The sequence below is a fragment of the Lissotriton vulgaris genome, chromosome 6 (assembly GCF_964263255.1).
Source record: "Lissotriton vulgaris chromosome 6, aLisVul1.2, whole genome shotgun sequence".
NCBI lineage: Eukaryota > Metazoa > Chordata > Amphibia > Caudata > Salamandridae > Lissotriton > Lissotriton vulgaris.
The window spans coordinates 1,440,341,049-1,440,359,274 of record NC_141694.1 but is presented as its reverse complement, the minus strand read 5'-3'; the positions used below and the strand labels follow the sequence as shown (position 1 = coordinate 1,440,359,274).

General features: G+C 43.8%; 1 protein-coding gene across 2 annotated transcripts in view; it reads left to right on the top strand.

Annotated features, from left to right (window-relative positions):
• The window catches only part of LRP11 (LDL receptor related protein 11), a 235,231-nt gene that overhangs the window by 139,297 nt on the left and 77,708 nt on the right, over positions 1-18,226 (top strand). For both annotated transcript variants that reach the window (XM_086927567.1, XM_086927568.1), the window contains exon 4: positions 12,713-12,838. In XM_086927567.1, the coding sequence (XP_086783693.1) occupies positions 12,713-12,838 (126 nt within the window). The remainder of the gene's footprint in view (positions 1-12,712; positions 12,839-18,226) is intronic.

Below are 18,226 nucleotides of genomic sequence, written 5' to 3'. Positions count from 1 at the left end.
TCCCATCTAGAACATGGTTCACCACTGACATCAACGACGAAAGAAGACAACTTAGAGCCGCAGAACCTGGAGGAATAATCCCTCAGCCTTCCACCGTGATCAACTCCAAGTAGCACGCAGGATGTACAAAAAGCACATTAAGAACAAAAAGTCCGCTTTCTTTTGCTCGGCACTAGATAGTGCAAAAAACTAACCCAAAGAACTTTTCAATATCATAAGGAATCAAACCTCCAAACCTACACCTCCCTCAACTCAGACATCCAAAGCTCGATGCGACAGCTTTGCAACCTTTTTCAACGATAAAATCGCCAAGATCGACCTCGCACTTGGCTAAAATCCCATCTCCCCCAGTGAGATAAAAATGTCTAAAACCCTTGTTAACGCTTCTGTGAATTCTCCAAAACAGTGGTCATCATTCATTTCCATCCAAGAAGCAGAGATAGTCAATCTAATCTCCAACGGCAAGCCCTCAACTCACACCCTGGACCAGCTACCACCTCAGCTGGCCAAAGACCTCAAGCTAGTCCTAGCGCCAATATGGTGCAAGATCATCAACAGCTCATTGAGCTCTGGAATCGTACCAGACTGCCTCAAGGTAGGGGAAGTCACACCACTATTAAAGAAACCAGGGCTAGACACTGAAGATCAGAACAATTTCAGACCTGGCTTGAACCTTCCTTTTTTGTCCAAAATCATGGAAAGATGTGTACTCCCACAGCTAACCCAACACCTAGAAAACATCAAACTACTAGATGTCCACCAATCGGGCTTCAGAAAGGGATTTAGCACTGAAACAGCAATTCTTAATGTCATAGACGACCTACTCAAGTCACTCGATTCGGATCAATGCTGCCTTCTCATCCTCCTAGACTTATCGGCTGCATTCGATACAGTAAACCACAACCTCCTCTTAAGAGTTCTTCAAGAAAGGGCTGGTCTACAAGAGACAGTCCTTCACTGGTTCTCTTCCTTTCTTCACAACCGTTCACAAAGAATAAAAATCTAAAACTTTGAATCCGACCTCCACCCTGTCGTCAGAGGTGTTCCACAAGGGTCTGTACTCTCCCCCCAGCTCTTCAACATATACATTGAACCCCTCACTTCTCTACTCAGAAAATCCAACATCCCCTTTCATCTATATGCTGATGAAACGCAGCTATATCTGGAAACCACCTCAATTAATGACATCCAGAGACTAAACAACACGCTCAAAGAGGTCCAACCCTGGCTCACAACCTATCACTTGAAACTGAACCAAGAAAAAACAGAGTTACTACTCATTTCCAACAAAGATGATAACCCACAAATCGAAGAATGGCTCAAAGCCATTGATGCCCTCAATGATAACCTCTCCTTGGCAGACGCTGTGAAATCTCTAGGGATCACCCTAGACCCTAAACTGGACATGAAGAAACACATCGCAAGATCCGCAATAAGTGCCTTTCTCAACCTAAAATTACTGTACAAAATAAAACCCTTCCACCCACCTAAGGGCCTCCAACAAGCCACCCAAGCACTGGTCCTCTCCAGAATAGACTACAGGATCGCTACCTTGGCAGGAACAGCAAAAATCCCGCCTTGCCCCCTTGAAGACTACACTCAATGCAGCAGCAAGAATGGTCACCGGAACTAAGAGATTCGGGCACATTTCTCCAGCCCTCAAAGAATTCAGTGGAGTTACGAACCAGCTTTAGAACAGCCTGCCTCACGCACAAAGCCCTGCATAGAGGTAAACCAGAATATCTGGCCGCCAAGCTCAAAAAGGCAGGCCAGTCCAGAAACCTCAGGAGCTCCAGGTCTCTACTGCTCATCCCGCCAAAAACTCGCAAGCACAGAACCACAGCCAAATTGTTTGCTGGTAACGCACCTAAAATCTGGAACTCCATCCAACCTCATATCAGAACAATCCCCTTGTTTCCAAAATTCAAGAGCATACTCAAAGCCCTCTTCCTCGACCGCCCTCGAGGGAACTGACATACCCTGGTTAGGCACCCAACCGACACTCCATCTTTACTAATACACAAGACTGACAACATGGTCGCAGCTCAAGAAATCCTTTTGTGTATAATCATTTTGATTACCGATTACATACGGTTGACTATCAGATCCTTCCTTCTGATGCAGTTCAAGAAATCCTTTTGTGTACAAACTTTTTGACTATCAGACTATCAGTTCATACCTTTGACACAGTTCAAGAAATCCTTCTATGTATAAACTTTTCAATTACCAATTATGGATGGATGAACCTGTGGCCATAGGCCAGTCCCTCGCCTGCCCTAACCTCCATGTTCCCCCAATCTCCAGTATCACATGTCTGTTCATTACTGTATATGTTGCAAAGCGCTCTGATACCCTTTGGTCCAGCTAGCGCTATACAAATCTACTTAAATAAATAAATACATTTCTACTTAGGGCGACATATGCAATGAAACAATTGATTTGCAAATGCTGGACAATGCAAACATTCACCTCCAGTCACAAGGATCTGGGTTTAATCCATCATTCTTTCGCTCACCACACCACCACAGTTTGGACCCAGCCAAATGCAAATCAGGCTTGACCCTGTTCCTTGTGGGAACTGTCCAGCCCGACCTCCCAAGCCAGGTCCTCCCTGGACCGGAAGCAAGCATCCTGGGACTGGTTTCAGGGCATCACCTATCATCAGCCAGGCTAGCTTGAATCCAGTGGTGTAGGGAGCACGGGACTAACGTCTGGGCATACCCTTCCCACTTAGGGCGACATAAGCAAAAGAAACAATTGATGGACGGAATGCTGGACAATGCAAACATTCACCCCCAGTCACAAGGATCTGAGTTTAATCCATCATTCTTTTGCTCATCACACCACCCCAGTTTGGACCCAGCCATATGCAAATCAGTCTTGACCCTGTTCCTTGCAGGAACAGTCCATCCCGAACTGCCAAGCCACATCCTCCCTGGACCGGAAACAAGCATCCTGGGACTGGTTTCAAGGCATCACCCTTCATCAGCCAGGCTGGCTTGAATCCAGTGGTATAGTGAGCAAGGGACCCATGTATGGGCATAGCCTTTCCACTTAGGGTGACATATGCAAAAGAAACAATTGATGGAGGGAATGCTGGACAATGCAAACATTCACCTCCAGTCACAAGGATCTGGGTTTAATCCATCATTCTTTTGCTCACCACACCACCCCAGTTTGACTGCAGCGCTTTTTTCTTTACCGATCAATCAGATTTGGATCAGTAAATAAAAAGAAACAAAAGGTATAATGAAAGCGAATATTAATACCACAGCTAATATTAACATTAGCAATTACAATAACAATAGCAAATACAATTATCGATTTAATTGTAATCATATTAGTGGTATGATGCAACATCATTGATGTTGCATTAGTTCCTTATCTAGATAGATAATAAGCATAGCACAGGAGCTACTATTTCTATTTGGGTGCCAGTTAGGTACCATTTTCATTTGTTTTAAGTGACACCGCAGACCACGACAGCATATCAAAAAGTGATGCTGATAATTCCTTCTTGACATTCATTTCAGAAAGCAATGTTCCACACGTAGGTGCATTTTCTACCATAATGTCTATTCAAAACCTACCCATGTAAATCTGCAATCCTTGAACTACTGTGGCTGCGGGTTCGTTTGTGCTTTGGTGATGACTGACTTCTCTGGCTTCCTACTAAACAGGCGATGGGGCTGGGTCATTGTCTGTGATGTTCAGGTGGTGTACCACTGTTGAAGGGAGCCCAAAAGGGAAAGAAACGTCTGTGTGCTGCACACCCGGCGGTGTGGGAACAGCTGGACACAGCAAAACAAACTCCATTGCCTAATCCAAACACAGTGTGCTGCTTCCAACGTGGCTGAGGAAGAGGAGTCCGGAAAGTGGCCAGACTACTGACTGATCAGATCAAGAGAGAGATTTGTTTACAGAGATATTAATAACGTATTCCAGTACCGAGTGGAAACTAACACGGGATAGTGCAAGCCAGAGTGTAAAATGTTCTGTAAAAGCTCCAATAAAATCAGAAATTGTGGAGTAAATGAAGAACAAATAGTATAAGAGATAGTAATCACCAAAAAATGTGCAAAAGCGTGTTTTTGTGTGAATGCAGAGGAGTAAGGAAGGTGGGGCAGAGATCCACATGGATGCGAGAGCGTGACATGAAGCACAAAGGGGGTGGGAGGGAAGGGCATACTTGGGAGACAACTGGAAATGACATGCATTCTCATGGAGTGCTCCACTAAAAATAAAATGTTCCTGGAGAGTCTGCAGTAGGGGAAAAATAGAAGCTGCCAATGAGATGGTAAACAGGCTATGCTGCTCCACAGGCGGGACAAGCACAAGCTTCTCGGGCTAAAAAACAAAGAAAAGCACCTAATAGAATATAAGCAAATGTGAATGACAGAAGGCAAATCCTTGCCTTAAGCAATGGACAAAATGCATTTTTAGATAAGCTTTTGGCATTTCCCTAAATGGCTTTTGCCCGCAGACAGCTGTTCTGTTTGGTGGGTTTCGACCTAAAAACTGTACAGGAATGCAAGTTATCTCATGTAAAAATATGTTTACCAAACATTAGAAGTAAAATCAAATCAAGAGCAGCTTTACTCGATCGCTGTATCATACAATCATAAAAGCACATACAAACAATCAATGTCTTACACAAGATAGCAATAAAAGAGCGTATTATATATAAATCGTTATAAAATTCAAAGTTAATAACAATATGCCTGTATGTCTTTACAGGCTCAGTACTTAGATTACAATGCTTTTCCTGTGACTAAATACTTTCTTTAGGAACATTCCTGTCCTCCACACTATATGTACATTATCAAGAATTTGTAATACAATGAGGACGGGCGACATTGTCTAATCTCCAGTGATTTTAAAATCGGAATAATCCAAGCTTTTCTGTATTCACTAAAGAATCTACAAAATAGAACTGCATGTATAGTGGATTTATCTGAGTGATTATCACAAGGACACAATTGTAATTCTCGAGCCCAGTCATTCATTTTTGGGAAGCTTACTAGTCCGTGGAAGATGCCAAAGCTAAATCTAGTCAATAAGAACCTATCGGGACCACCAGGTATAAATGTTTAATATGGTTGAATATTAAAAGTAGTTAGAAACAATTGCTTATACTGGACACTAGGCTTTATAATCCCAGCCGACGTTCTTCACATGTCCAGTAACAGAAGACCCTCTTTTTTTTAGGTCCTTTCTCGTTACGGTCTGCATCGTAGTCAGGTCAGTAAAATTTTCCATGTGACCTCAGTTACGCATAAAATTTCGGACACACCTTACCCAGGGGATCTTTAGAACCCCTTCCAATTTCAAGCTGACCATTAAAATATCCCTATTGAACTGTGTCTCTGTTTTTGTCCATATCATGTGCCATAAAAGTCGCTTAAAAGTCAGGTAGGGACTGTGGTATCTTCAAGTTTCTTTCAACTTCGTAAGATCAAGAAGATTGCCCACCTATTAACTCACCCTGCTCTGATCCAAGTTATCATCGCCCTTGTGCTGTCTCGCCTGGACTATTCCAACAGTTTGTATTTGGGTCTTCCAGCTGGGCAGCTCAAGAGACTTCAACTGGTTCAGAACCAAGCGGCCAGGCTGATTTGTAAGATTCCCAAATGGCAGTCCATCAGGCCGGGTCTGGCCAGTCTCCACTGGTTGCCAGTAACGCAGAGAGCAACATTTAAAGCTGGATGCATTATCTTTAGGGCTCTACAAGGTAAGGGCCCTGGATTTATTAGCAGCCTGCTTGTTAGTTACACCCCCTCTCGTGCTCTTCGCTCAGGTCAAAAGAACTTGTTAGTGGTGCCTCGCATTAGGAAACAACGCCAGGGAGGCGGTTCTTATCACTTCTTGGCCTCCTCCCTGTGGAACTCTCTGCCACTGACACTGAGACTTCATGAAGACCTGCTGGCTTTCAGACAAGCTTTCAAAACTTGGCTTTTTAGGCAAGCCTACCCATAGTTAATTTCTGCCTCTCTCTGTTATATGTTATGTCTCTGCAAATCTTCCAACAGCGCCATGAAGCCCACGGGCGTACGTGCGCTTAATAAATTTAATTTAACATAACATAACATAATAAAATAGGCTCCATTTTGATAAAATCAGAAATGTATGGTAAGCCCAACTCGGCATAGCACACATACGAAGATGTACTACTCTGAACAGAAAGTATATATGTCTCGGGAAGGAACTTTCCATCGTTTGTAACAGATATGTGTCAACAAAACCCCCATACCCCTGCCCCATACACAGCTGTGGAGACACTTTTCGCTTTGTAAATCTGAATAAGCTCTACTGGCGGTCTCCTGCCCAACTTTCTTGAAAAAAGTTAACAAGTGGGGCAGTAGTCCTTAAAAAAACTAGTTTTTTTACTAGTACAACTTGAACCCATGAGTCATTTGGATCAAAAGAGTATTCTAAGATATGAAAATCTCTTTGTGGGCTCTATCTTCTGTCCTTCCACAGACATATCCCTACACCTCCAACTACCCGGGCCACACCTCATTATAAACTTTGGTGGTGTTCACCCTGAAACCAAAATTACTCATAAAATTAGAAAAACTATCTAGCCCCCTCTGCAGACCTACTTGCGTTAGTGACCTCAAAACTGCGTCATCAGTGTAAAGAAGGGTTGGTACTGGAAGTCCGGCTATTTGGGGGAATTCTTGATTATCTTTAGTCAGCGCCTCCCCCAAGCCATTAATATAAAGATTAAAAAGAAAGGGGGCTAGGACACATCACTGCCTAACTCCCCTCCTTATTGGAAATGGGGCGGTGCGATCACCACTCGGGCCAAATCGAACTTGTGCCTTCGCATCGCTATATAAGCGCCTAAGAAAATGGTTAATTAGGATGTATACCCCATCTCTTCCAGGAGCTCCCAAAGCTTACCATGTTGCACAGAATCAAAAGCTGCGGAGAGATCCACAAAAGCTAAAAACAACCTGCCCTCCTTCACCTGTGTGTATTTCCCGACAAAGATAGCTAAATTTAAGCTCTGTTCAATTGTCCCTAGGCCCTCACGGAACCCATATTGAATATCAGATAGGACTTAGTTATCTTCTGCCCATACTTGTAGCCGTTCTAAAATTATTCGACCAACTACTTTGATCAGGGAGTCCAATAATGAAATGGGCCTATAGCAACCAGGGTCCAGGTGGTTCCCCTTTTTAAATATTGGCACAATAGTTGTTTCAACCCAAGTGTGTTAAAAAGGGGCACAACAACTAGCTTTATTTGCCTGAGTGATAATTGGCCCCCTTAGAGTCATTTTTGACTTGAACAAGTCTACAGGAACCCCATCCGGCCCAGGGGCCTTACCCCCCAGGCTTGCAGAGATAGCCCTATTCACTTCCTCCAGTGTAAACTGGAGATCGGAATATTGGGTTGAAGAGTCCAGGGAGATTTCCCCCATGATTGTTATATGCTTGCACATCAAGGTTACCCTCACTATTATATAGTCTTGTTAAGTGCTCAATCCATTGGTTCTCAGTTATAGCAATTTCAATTATCGGACCACCTCCAGGAGCCAAAAAGGGTGTTTTTACAGCTTTCCAAAAAGCGAGCTATCTCCCATTAAAGAGGCCTTGTGTAGAGATTCCCATGCTTCATTTCGCAGGGCAGTTTTCTTACCTTGATTGCTAACCTGTACTCCCTTCTCGCTTGTCTCACATCGTTAGGATGTCTAGGGATCTTATGTAGTGCCTGTTTTAAGTTGGTATAAGCTTGTGTACAGTTTGAGTCAAACCATCCCTGTGATTTTCCTTTTTTCTGGTTCTAAACAAATAATGCCTCCCTTATATCACCTGATATAGATTGAAAGAAAGACCGAATACTGTCTGGGGCAGCTGTTTCTCTCAGGCATGTCTCAAAGGCCAGTTTGCATATACCTACCACTTGTTTGGTGATCACTAAAAGGTCAACCATTGACCAGCGCAGGGTATATAGCAATTTGTCTTATCAAGTATATTTGCTAAAGCCTGGTCACCTTTGTCGTATCTGTCAGACTTACTTATTGGCAATAATACAGAGCAGTACAATAGAAAATGATCGCTCAATGAGTTATCTATAGAAAAAGAACGAAGTATCCATGCATGGCTTTTATGCAGTAGTATATAATCTATGGTAGTGCATTGACCTCTGCCATTAAAGGTGTTGCTCATGGGAGCAGGTGTAGTAGCACATAGCTTGTTTGCAAAACCCAAGTCAAGGCCAAAAACCATTTCATTATAAATCTCCCCCAGTATAGAGTATCGAAAATGTGCATTACTGGTCCCTTCCTCATTTGTACAACCACATAATTTTCCATTATCATTTGGACAGAAGGCACAGTTATAGTCCCTTTCAACAATTAACATTGTGTCTTTAGTGTTGTCGTTGCATAAAGTTTTCAAATCACAGCCCAGTTCTTTCACCACTAACCCCACTTTAGCGGGGGGATGTTGTGGAGTGGTGTGGCTCACTGGTTAGAGGTGGCAGACCCGTAAGCAGAGAACGGCCCAGGACCAGGGTTCAATTCCCGACGCGGCAGGGTCGAGGACCAGGGTCAAAACGGACTCGATAATTCTCGCCTCGGTGCCTACTCTAACCAGGGAACAACTCGGCAACTCTGGGCATTAAGCTTGCCTCATCTCTACAACGGCCCGCCGGGGATGCCTGGTTTCACCTTGGAGATACCCAGAAAGGGACCATCTCACAGGGAAAACCGGGACGGATTCCCCAGTGGTCTTCAGCGCCAGGATACTCCATGGAGTCGCAGTGCGCTTTACAAGTACAAGTACACACACATATTATCAAAACTTGCCACTGCAATACAGTGTTTACTATCGACATGGATTTTGATCAATTGATAATATATTTCCTCTATATACAACTCAATATTTTTTATTTTCAACCTGTGAATTAAAATAATACACGCCTAAAAATGACTTACAAATAATATTAATATATAGTATTTATATGAATTTAAAATGAAAAAAATCGAATTTGTTAAGATTTTACATTTCAAAATTACTTTGAATACATGTAAAAAAATAAAGGAAAGTTTTAGGTGGGCTACCTCCAAATAACATAATCATAAAGCATAATATTTAATAACATTAAAGGATGTTAAATAATTTAAAAAAGGTGACTGTTCTATTTAAAAATATCATCAATCATGGTTTAAAATACAAATAAGGCCATTGCTCACAAACAAAAATGCATCATTAAAATATTACAATTAATGACAACAATTACAAATACAGATATTAAAGGCAACATATTGCAAACAAGCTGAAACATAAATAAGTGGCTTTTGGGGTTAGCACTCAAAATTGAACAATTCTAATGATGTTATTAATAATAAAAAATATTGTCTTAATTAGAGGTATAGGTAAGTGATTGTAAAATGGTAATTTGCAGATAAAATCTATTTTGAATTGAAATAACATGCAGATGGTTGTATAATTGTGAGGAAGAAGGGCAATAAATATAAAAAATAGAGTAAGTATAAGAGAATCAATAAGACAGAAAATAAAATAAGTTGAAAAAATGAAACACATTAAAACTCTTTAACACTAAAAACTAACTGACACTAAAGAAAAAAATAGGAAAATTGAATCGAAAAAAAATTTGAGATCAATATAGGGACGATGTATCTGGAGCTGATCTAGTGGCAAATTGCATCAAATACGTGCGCAGGCGATATAATAATCCAAGATGTGTTTGAAACTGTAATGTTATATGTATATGTATCATTGATTTCCAAACTTGAAAAATCACCATGTACAATGATCCCACACGTTAATACCGATACTGAAAGGTGCGCATCTTGCGTTTAATCACATGAGAGATGTGCAGATTTGCTCTACGCTTTCAGTATTAACAGGTGTAGTTTTGCTAAATCTTTTTGAAATGGATATCATAATCTGGACAACGGTGCGTTTTTACTACCCTGTTTCATCTTCTAATAAGTAACCCATGAGGTTCATGGCACCGCCTGGCATTCTGCAGATACCTGAATAAAGATGGGTCTGTGACAAAACATTGTGCTAGGAGACCTAATTAGCTGATCGAGAAAAATAATTCTTATCAGTACTCATGCAAGTAGAAGCTTCACCTTAAAGTGATGCTGGAGCTTAAAGGAGGAGTGCCTTCCTCTGATCAGTGATTTGTATGTGTTTTACATTCTTTTTCCTAGTAATATTTTATGTCTTGCTAATTGAATCATCACTAAATATATAACAAGAGGAACCACTGCTCGATTTCATAACCTTTTGCTGGTGCAGAAAACAGACTGAAAACCTTTTGCACATAGATCATTTCTGTCTGGCATTATTTTGATTACTCATGTGCTTAAGGTGACTTTTGTAATTGATGTTTTCCTCTTCAGTCATGGAAGTTGATCAAGTTCAACCGCATCAACCGCAGATCAATTCTAGACCACTTCTGAAGTAGTATAATAATTGTGTTCCCTTTACGAAAGCAAACCACCTGTAGACACTGCAAGCCTAGGCCTCATAATAGCAGTCAGTCAGTCAGAAAGTCTTTATTCGATAATTAAATCATAATAGACATAAAACACATTTAACAATTCTCTGGAATACATGTACATTTCACAGAATAAAAGGAAATATAAAAATGGTCAAAGACCAATTGAATCAAATACAATACTTCGTTGGAAGACAATAAAAGTTAAAAATAATCCTTAGTCTCATAATAGCATTCCACCATAGTTCTTATGGCTTGTGGTATCATACCACTGTGTTAAGGGTAGAGGGTGTATCTGTGAGCAGTCTTATTTGCTAGCTGCTCCTGGTCAGTCTGTGCTGGAGACACATATGTGGGTTCTTCCTTTGCCTGGTAGTCACCTGTATGGTTGCCGAGCCTGCTTATATAGGCTTTAAGGGACCTGTTTCCTATGTGTATTGCTATCCACTAAGTGCCATGGACTGAGCACTCAACACCATGTTTACTGAGATATTTACTTGGATACATTAGTATGAGGGGATTTTAAAATATTAATATTTGAAGAAAATGTAGTGTGGCAGCTAGTAATACATAGATACGCTGAGTTTTTTAATCGGATTTATTTGTGGTAGACTCTTTCAGCAAATGTATTGTAAACCCAGTGGGGAGTGGTGGTGTTGGTTATGTATGCTTTTTCTTATACACATTTAAGGAAATAAATACTTTGGGCCTTGTTCTCAAAAGGTATCAATTCTACAGCTGCATGTATTTGATCTTGCATAAATATAGAATTGTGAATGTTTGGCATTAACAAAATGTTTCCAGGTTACACTTGGAGCCTCAAGGCTGCTGCAGGTTTTATGATGTACTCTGAGAAAAACGAATAGCATATATTTCTGCATGAATAAAATGGGCATCACAACTTCCAATGCACTTTTCCCTTTGGTTGTCAACCCAAAACATTTTCCTCATTGGAGAAACACCTTTCCCGACCCTACCACCAATTATTTGGGTGTTCCCTACACCTTTCCACCCTGGATAGGGATCTACTCCTGCCTTTCACAATTGACAGAGGTTTGGAGACAGATGTGTAAGTTTGTGGGTGTGAACAAGCTTACAGGGCATTCTAGGCATATGATGCCCACTTCCCGCCTTGATTGTAGATTTACTCCTAGGCAATCTTTGCGTGAGTACATCGTTTCATGAGTGTAAAAACAGGTTTTGAGAAAACTGAAAGCTTGTATTGCGGATTTAAAAAAAACAGTTTGTTCTTTTGACCCAACAGTACTTTTGAGATTTTCGAAGTTATTTCTTGCCCTTAATAGGCAAGGAGATTTGATTACAAATGAGTCCTTTGCAGTAATCAACTTGTGAGGTTTTATCAACTCTAAGGGGCCGTTTACAATGGCGTGCGGACTTGAGTCCGCCTGCCATCGTAGCGGGATCGGGACCTCCCGCCTGTAATGCGGCGGTCCCGCACCCCTAATTACAATGCGACTGCCACCGAGGCGGTCGCATCTGGCAATTTAACATTGCGGCGGGTGCTGCTTGTTGCAGTACCTGCGCAATGTTAAATGACCATGTTGTGCATTTACCTACACAAGGTGGCAGGCACCGCACGGTGCCTGCCACCTTGTGCATGGAAATGCAGGGAGAGCACAACTGGCTCCACTACCAGAGAGGGGGCCCGTAACGGGCCAGCCTCTACCAGCCTTTCCATGGCAGTTCCTCGCTATGGAAAGGCTGGCTGATGCCAGCATTGTGATCGGGGCCTGCTAGGCACCGCCACCATATCCCCGGTCTGATGCGATTGCCTGGCACAGCGGAACAATTGCCGGTGGTGGAAGCGTGGCAGGCGCTCTTTGCGCTCGCCATGCTTGCGGAACGATTCCCCCCCCCCCCCCCCTCCTGATGTGGTTGGGGAAATGGGTATTCAGATGGCAGAGGGACCGCCACCGCACTGCTGGCGGTGGCAATCCCTCCGCCATCGTAATCAGCTCCCGAGTTATTAGCTTGTGTATTTTTCACATTTCCTGATGTAGATTTGAGAATCCTAGGAAATCCTATCTAGTAAACTGTTTAAAACTTTTATTTGTTTTCTGTTAGTTACATATCTTTGCTTGGAAGTCAGAAGTACTTTGGTTCATATATCTTCTTTCCTCTGAATCTCCCTTTATTTAACATGTAAAGGTTTTTTTTCCCTATAGTTCTGGAACATGATTGCTATTTGTATTTTCTGCTCTAACAGGCTGCACGGGATCTTGCTCTCGCTATCAGTTTACCTGCGATGACGGTTGCTGCATTGACATCACATTGGCTTGTGACAGAGTGGTTCAGTGTCCTGATGGTTCTGATGAAGCATTTTGCCAGAACTGTGAGTAATGCAATGTACATTAATAAAGTGGGAGTTCTTGATCTAGAACAACCAATAAGTAGAGAAGATCGGTATTTTAAGCTTTGGGTTCCCATAAGAGGGTTTATTACTGATGTCTTACAGACCTAATTAACTTCTATTGCAATCTATCCTAATATTTACTCTAAAAAGAGCAATTCAATTAAGAAATGGCTATTGTTAGACCTGTCAGCCTTAGGGTGGTCTTCCACCAAAGTGTTTGCCTTACTCCTCCTGTTTTTTGCTATATTCGTTTTTGTTGGCCTTAGGAATTTGCAAACTTTAATACTGCTAACCAGTGCTTAAGTACTTGTCATCTTTCCTTTAACCATGAAAAAATTAGCTTACACCCAATTGTCACATTTCATTTACTTGTAGGTCCCTAGTAAACTGGTACCAATGGCCTATAAATTAAATGCTAGTACTAAGACCTGCAAAAACAACAAGTCATGGACCGAATGTGGATCAATGTCACACATTCCCCCAGTCAAAAGATCTGGGCCCAAATCCATCGTTTTTTTGCACTCCACACCACCCTGGGTTAGACAATGGCGATATGCAAATCAGCTCTGACCCTGTTGCCCCATGGGAACAGTCCAGTCCGAACTACAAAAGCCATGTCCTTCCCAGAACGGAATCAAGCATCCGAGGACCGGACCGGTTTCGAGGTAACACCTCTCATCAGCCCGGCTAGCTTGACTTCAGTGGTGTGGAGTGCCTGGGACCCACGTCTGGGCATCCCCAGCGCACTTAGGGCGGCAATTGCAAAAACAACAAGTGATGGACCGAATGTGGATCAATGTCCCACATTCCCCCAGTCAAAAGATCTGGGCCCAAATCTGTGCATGCAGTTTTAAACTGCCATTTCATCCTGGCAAAATAAACCTTATACCAGGCCTAGGCCTTCCTATTTGATACATATTTCACCCCTAGGGTAGGTTAAATCCATTGTTCTTTCTCTCACCATGCCGCCCAAGTTTGGACCCAGCCATATGCAGATCAATCTTGACCCTGCACCTCATGGGAACAGACCAGCCCGAACTGCCAAGTAGGATCCTCCCTGGAACGGAAACAAGCATCCTGGGAACGGTATCACGGTATCACCCCTCATCAGCCAGGCTAGCTTGAATCCAGTGGCACAGCAAGCAAGGGACCTGTGGAAGACTCGGAAGACTACTGTGTTGCTATTCAAGAAGGACTGCTACTCTGCTGCCATGCTGCCTGAGTGAGAAGGACTGGACCTGCGTCTTGAACCCAGAACCACAAAGTGACTGCAAGGTCTAGTTGGCTGGCCTCCTGATCAGACCCTCAGAGACAGAAAAAGCTCCCATTACCTTGTCCCCAACACCTGGACTCTGTCTGCAGTGAGTTATGTCCCCCAAGGGGGCACGACTCACTGGCTGCTAAAGACAGGCTATCTACAGTCAGTTTAGCCCACTTGTGCATAACGGTGGAACTCCTGGCGTCATTGCATTTCACCATCAATGGGCCAAAGTCCCACCTGAACCCCTTGCAATGTGTGCGATTCGTTGGCTGCAGTTTTTGGCACAGTGGTGTTCGAGGCCTTTCCTCTGCCCCAGTACATTCAGAATATGATCCTAATATTTTGGGATTAGCACTGGTTTCTATGAGTCTTCTTGGTCTCCTGGCCTATTAATTCACCTCATCCCAAAAGTCAGCTTACACATGCAAGGTGCTCAGTAGACCCTCCGATCCCATTGGGCCCAGGATCAGGGTAGGAGACAGCTCAGAATGTACAGTGGTGGTTGACCGGTGCTAGCCCTGACTTGCGGCCGGCCACTCTTGCTTCCGTGCCCAGAAAACACAGTGAAGACCGATGCATCTGCTGAGTTGGGAAGCGATCTGGGAGGGAGAATATCAGAGGCTTTTGGTCTCTGTCACAGCACCAGCTCTGTATCCTTCTTCTGGAACTTTAGTGATTCACCTGGTTATGAAAGCCTTCCTGACGTCAATAAAATGGGGGCTGGTGCTGGTCCCTACAGACAACACCACCACCATGTGGTACTGCAACAAGCAGGGTGGAATGGTTTCCTGGATTTTGTGCCAGGAGACATTAACCATCAGGATGTGGCTGGACCAGAAAAATATCTTCCAAGTTTCAAATAGCCTTGCATGGTCCCTGAATGCCAAAGTAGACTAATTGAGCAGGCGCTGTCTGGCAGCCTATGAGTGGCATCTCCATCCTTGAGTGACTCATGGCATCTTTGATCAGTTGGGTGTGCCCTTGCTAGACCTCATCTATCAAGAGCTTGCATTTCCACCAGAGTGTGGTACCTATAGCCCCTGAGCCTTAGTATTTGTTCTCTGAGCAAGCTTTCACTTCAGGTGGAACATCTGCAGGGCAGCAATCCTCAATTTTTTTTGTTATCCCAGCAAAGCCTTGTGGTTTACAAAGGGAATAGTTATTTTGTTGACTCTTTTAGCCTTTCTCTGTTTACCAGCCTTACCAAATTGTTTAAGGCACCAGTTATATTGCAGCTTATAGAAGGTCTGAGGCCCTTGTTTCCCGCCCCCAAAGTGTTATGCATTAATGGGAGTTCATTCAATTAGGATTTATAATACGCGGCTAATCGCCCGATAGGGCATCCAGGCACTTGCAGGTCCCAGAGGCTTATTCGTACAGCCAGGTCTCAAGGGCCATTCGAAATTCCAGAAGTGAGGTGATGGTCCGGAGGTGTGGGGGGAGACTGTTCTAGGTCTTTGCTGTGATGTGGGAGAAGGAGCGTCCTCCACTTCTGCTTCGTTAGATGTGGAGAGTCTGGGCAAGTGAAAGGGAGGCGGAGCGTAGTTTCCTCACCGGTTGGTGGACGTTTAGTTGGTGGTAAATGTAGGCGGGTCCTTGGTTGTGTAGAGCCTTGAGCGCATGAATCAGCAGCGTGAATTGTCATCTCGTCTGTACGGGGAGCCAGTGGAGTTGCCTGAGACCACGTTTTCAAAATGTCAAGACCAAGTTGAACTTGGTCTTGACATTTTTTCCTGTGTATGCCCTTTGAGATGAGCTTTTCCATAAGGTTCTTAACACTAAGAACTGTCTTCCTTATTGCCATTACATTTGCAGGGTGCATGAGTAAACCACAGGGTTTTTAGATATAACTTTCTACTCCACCTTCTTTCCAGACAAATTGGACCCGGGTGATGGCTCTGGCATCATTGTTTGCCCTTCCACACCCCTCGAAAGAGGAAGATAGGTGATGAGCTTTCAGAAAGACCACACACAAGTCCATTGCATGGATGCCCAGCTCTTGGTGGGATTTTCTGGGGCAAAATAGGACAAAACGCTGCAAAGGAGAAACCTGTCTAGGTGGATAGTCAAAATCTGCTACACACTGGCCAAGAAGTATCATCCGAAGGTCTGCAACTCATTCTACCAGGGCCAACGTTGCTCAGATAGGTTTAGGATGAGTTGTCTTGTTCTAAATGTCTGCCAGGTTGCGATGTGGGCATCAGTGCATATGTTCAAGAATCAATGCTGCCTTAGCAGGTAGGTCTGGTGGGAAAGTCACTTCATCTTCTTACCCCTGCAGGGCTCTTTGGTCTGAATCCACTCCTCAGACCCTTCACCTTTGGGAGGTACTGCTATGGTATGTATTCTAAATGTGAGGAATTTATGGTTAGAAGTTTTGGCAATGCTCTTTCTGGTGGATACTATTTATAACTGCAGATTCTTCACTGCCCTTCAGTCTCTCCATTCTTTGGAGTGGTCTCTTTACTATCTAAAAGGTTTCCAAGTTAGGAATTCAGCACACTCTCTCATACAATTTGTTTTACACTCCACATATGAAGACGCAGAGGAGAAAGTTACAAGAAATGTATATCAGCACGCAGAGGCCACTCTTCTCCATAACTATTTTGGTGGTATGTAGTTACCCACTGGTCTTTCTTCTCTTTATTGCATAGCAGCCATTCAAAGTTAAACAAACTACTATTCCCATGAACCAAAGGGAATAACAAAACACAAAACAGTAAAGTGTCCATGGATAGATAGTCCTCTTCCAATACACCAATCACAGGGCTCCCAGGAGTATGTAGTCCTCTGTCCCTTCAGTCTCCCTCTTTGGTCGCTCTAGGACAGCCACCCTGAAATTCTCACGAGTCTTGCTTGCCGGCATCATCTGCGGAAGCAAAGCACAATGTAAGCGACAGCAGTGGCTAAGGATTTAACCTGACAGGGATGAAAAGCACAACATATACCCAAGAAGCATATCATAGAAACCGTAAATGAGTTACTTACTTCATTACGAGGGTGGGAAGATCACCATGAAAACAGGTACCCTGGGTGGGATAATCCTTGCATCCGAGTCCTTAATAGAATTGAAACTTTCCATTACGTTAGCTAGGAAATTCTTCATTCTATGTCGGGACCGGAGGCGAGGATTATGATCGCTTAAAGCATGCTCACCACCAAATGTGTCCTATCCAACACCGGTTTAAAATAAAACCGCTTAAAGGTGGAGTCGGAAGACCAGTCTGCTGCATTGAGAATGTCTTCCAGACGAGCTCCCAGGGCAAATGCTTTAGAGGCCATAGCCCCTCTGGCAGAATGGGCACCAGAGGTTTCTTGAGGGCGATAAGCAACTGCCACTCACCAGGCGGGACGAACTCCTCTGACATCTCCTCATATGCCTTAAGGGAGGCTACGACGCACAGCTTAGGAGAGTCCGGGAAAGCCGGGTAAGTAATAGAAGTCGTCCCGCACTTCGTCCGTCTCCAGACCATGACGTAACCCCTGAAGGGGAAAATATCCTGCCCGACACGTCCAGGGCTCGAACATCAGAAATGCGGCGGCAGGATATGAGACAGAGGGGCATAGCCAACTTGGCAGATAGCTCCTTCCTGGACAAGAACCTGTTGGGCTGCCAGGACAAAAGCAAATTGAGAACCTGATTGACCTCCCTCAGGAGTGAATAGCGAGGCTCAGGAGGCAACGAGAGACGAATGCCCCGAAGGAGGCGACAAACCAAGGGATGCTCACCCACCGGGGAGCCATCTACCAAGTAATGGCCAGCAGAAATGCAGAGCAGAAGGTATTAATGGTTCTATAAGCCAAACCGTCTTCCGCCAAGGCAGCCAAGAAATTCAGGATAGCCGTCACATCCGCTGCCACTGGATCAAAACCCCATCGCGTACACCAGCAAACCCATTGCCATGGTCTCCATGTGGAGCGGTACCGCTTGAGTGTACCGTCAGCCCAGGCCTTGGACGTGAATTTCTCAGCCGTTCCCGAAAGACCTGGGACTGCCCAACGTCCCCTGTAATCCGCCACGCCATCAGTGCCAGAGAGCCCTGAGCAATGAGCGGATGGGGAACTCTGTCTTGACTGAGTAGAAGAGTCGTAAACCGGGGGAGTGG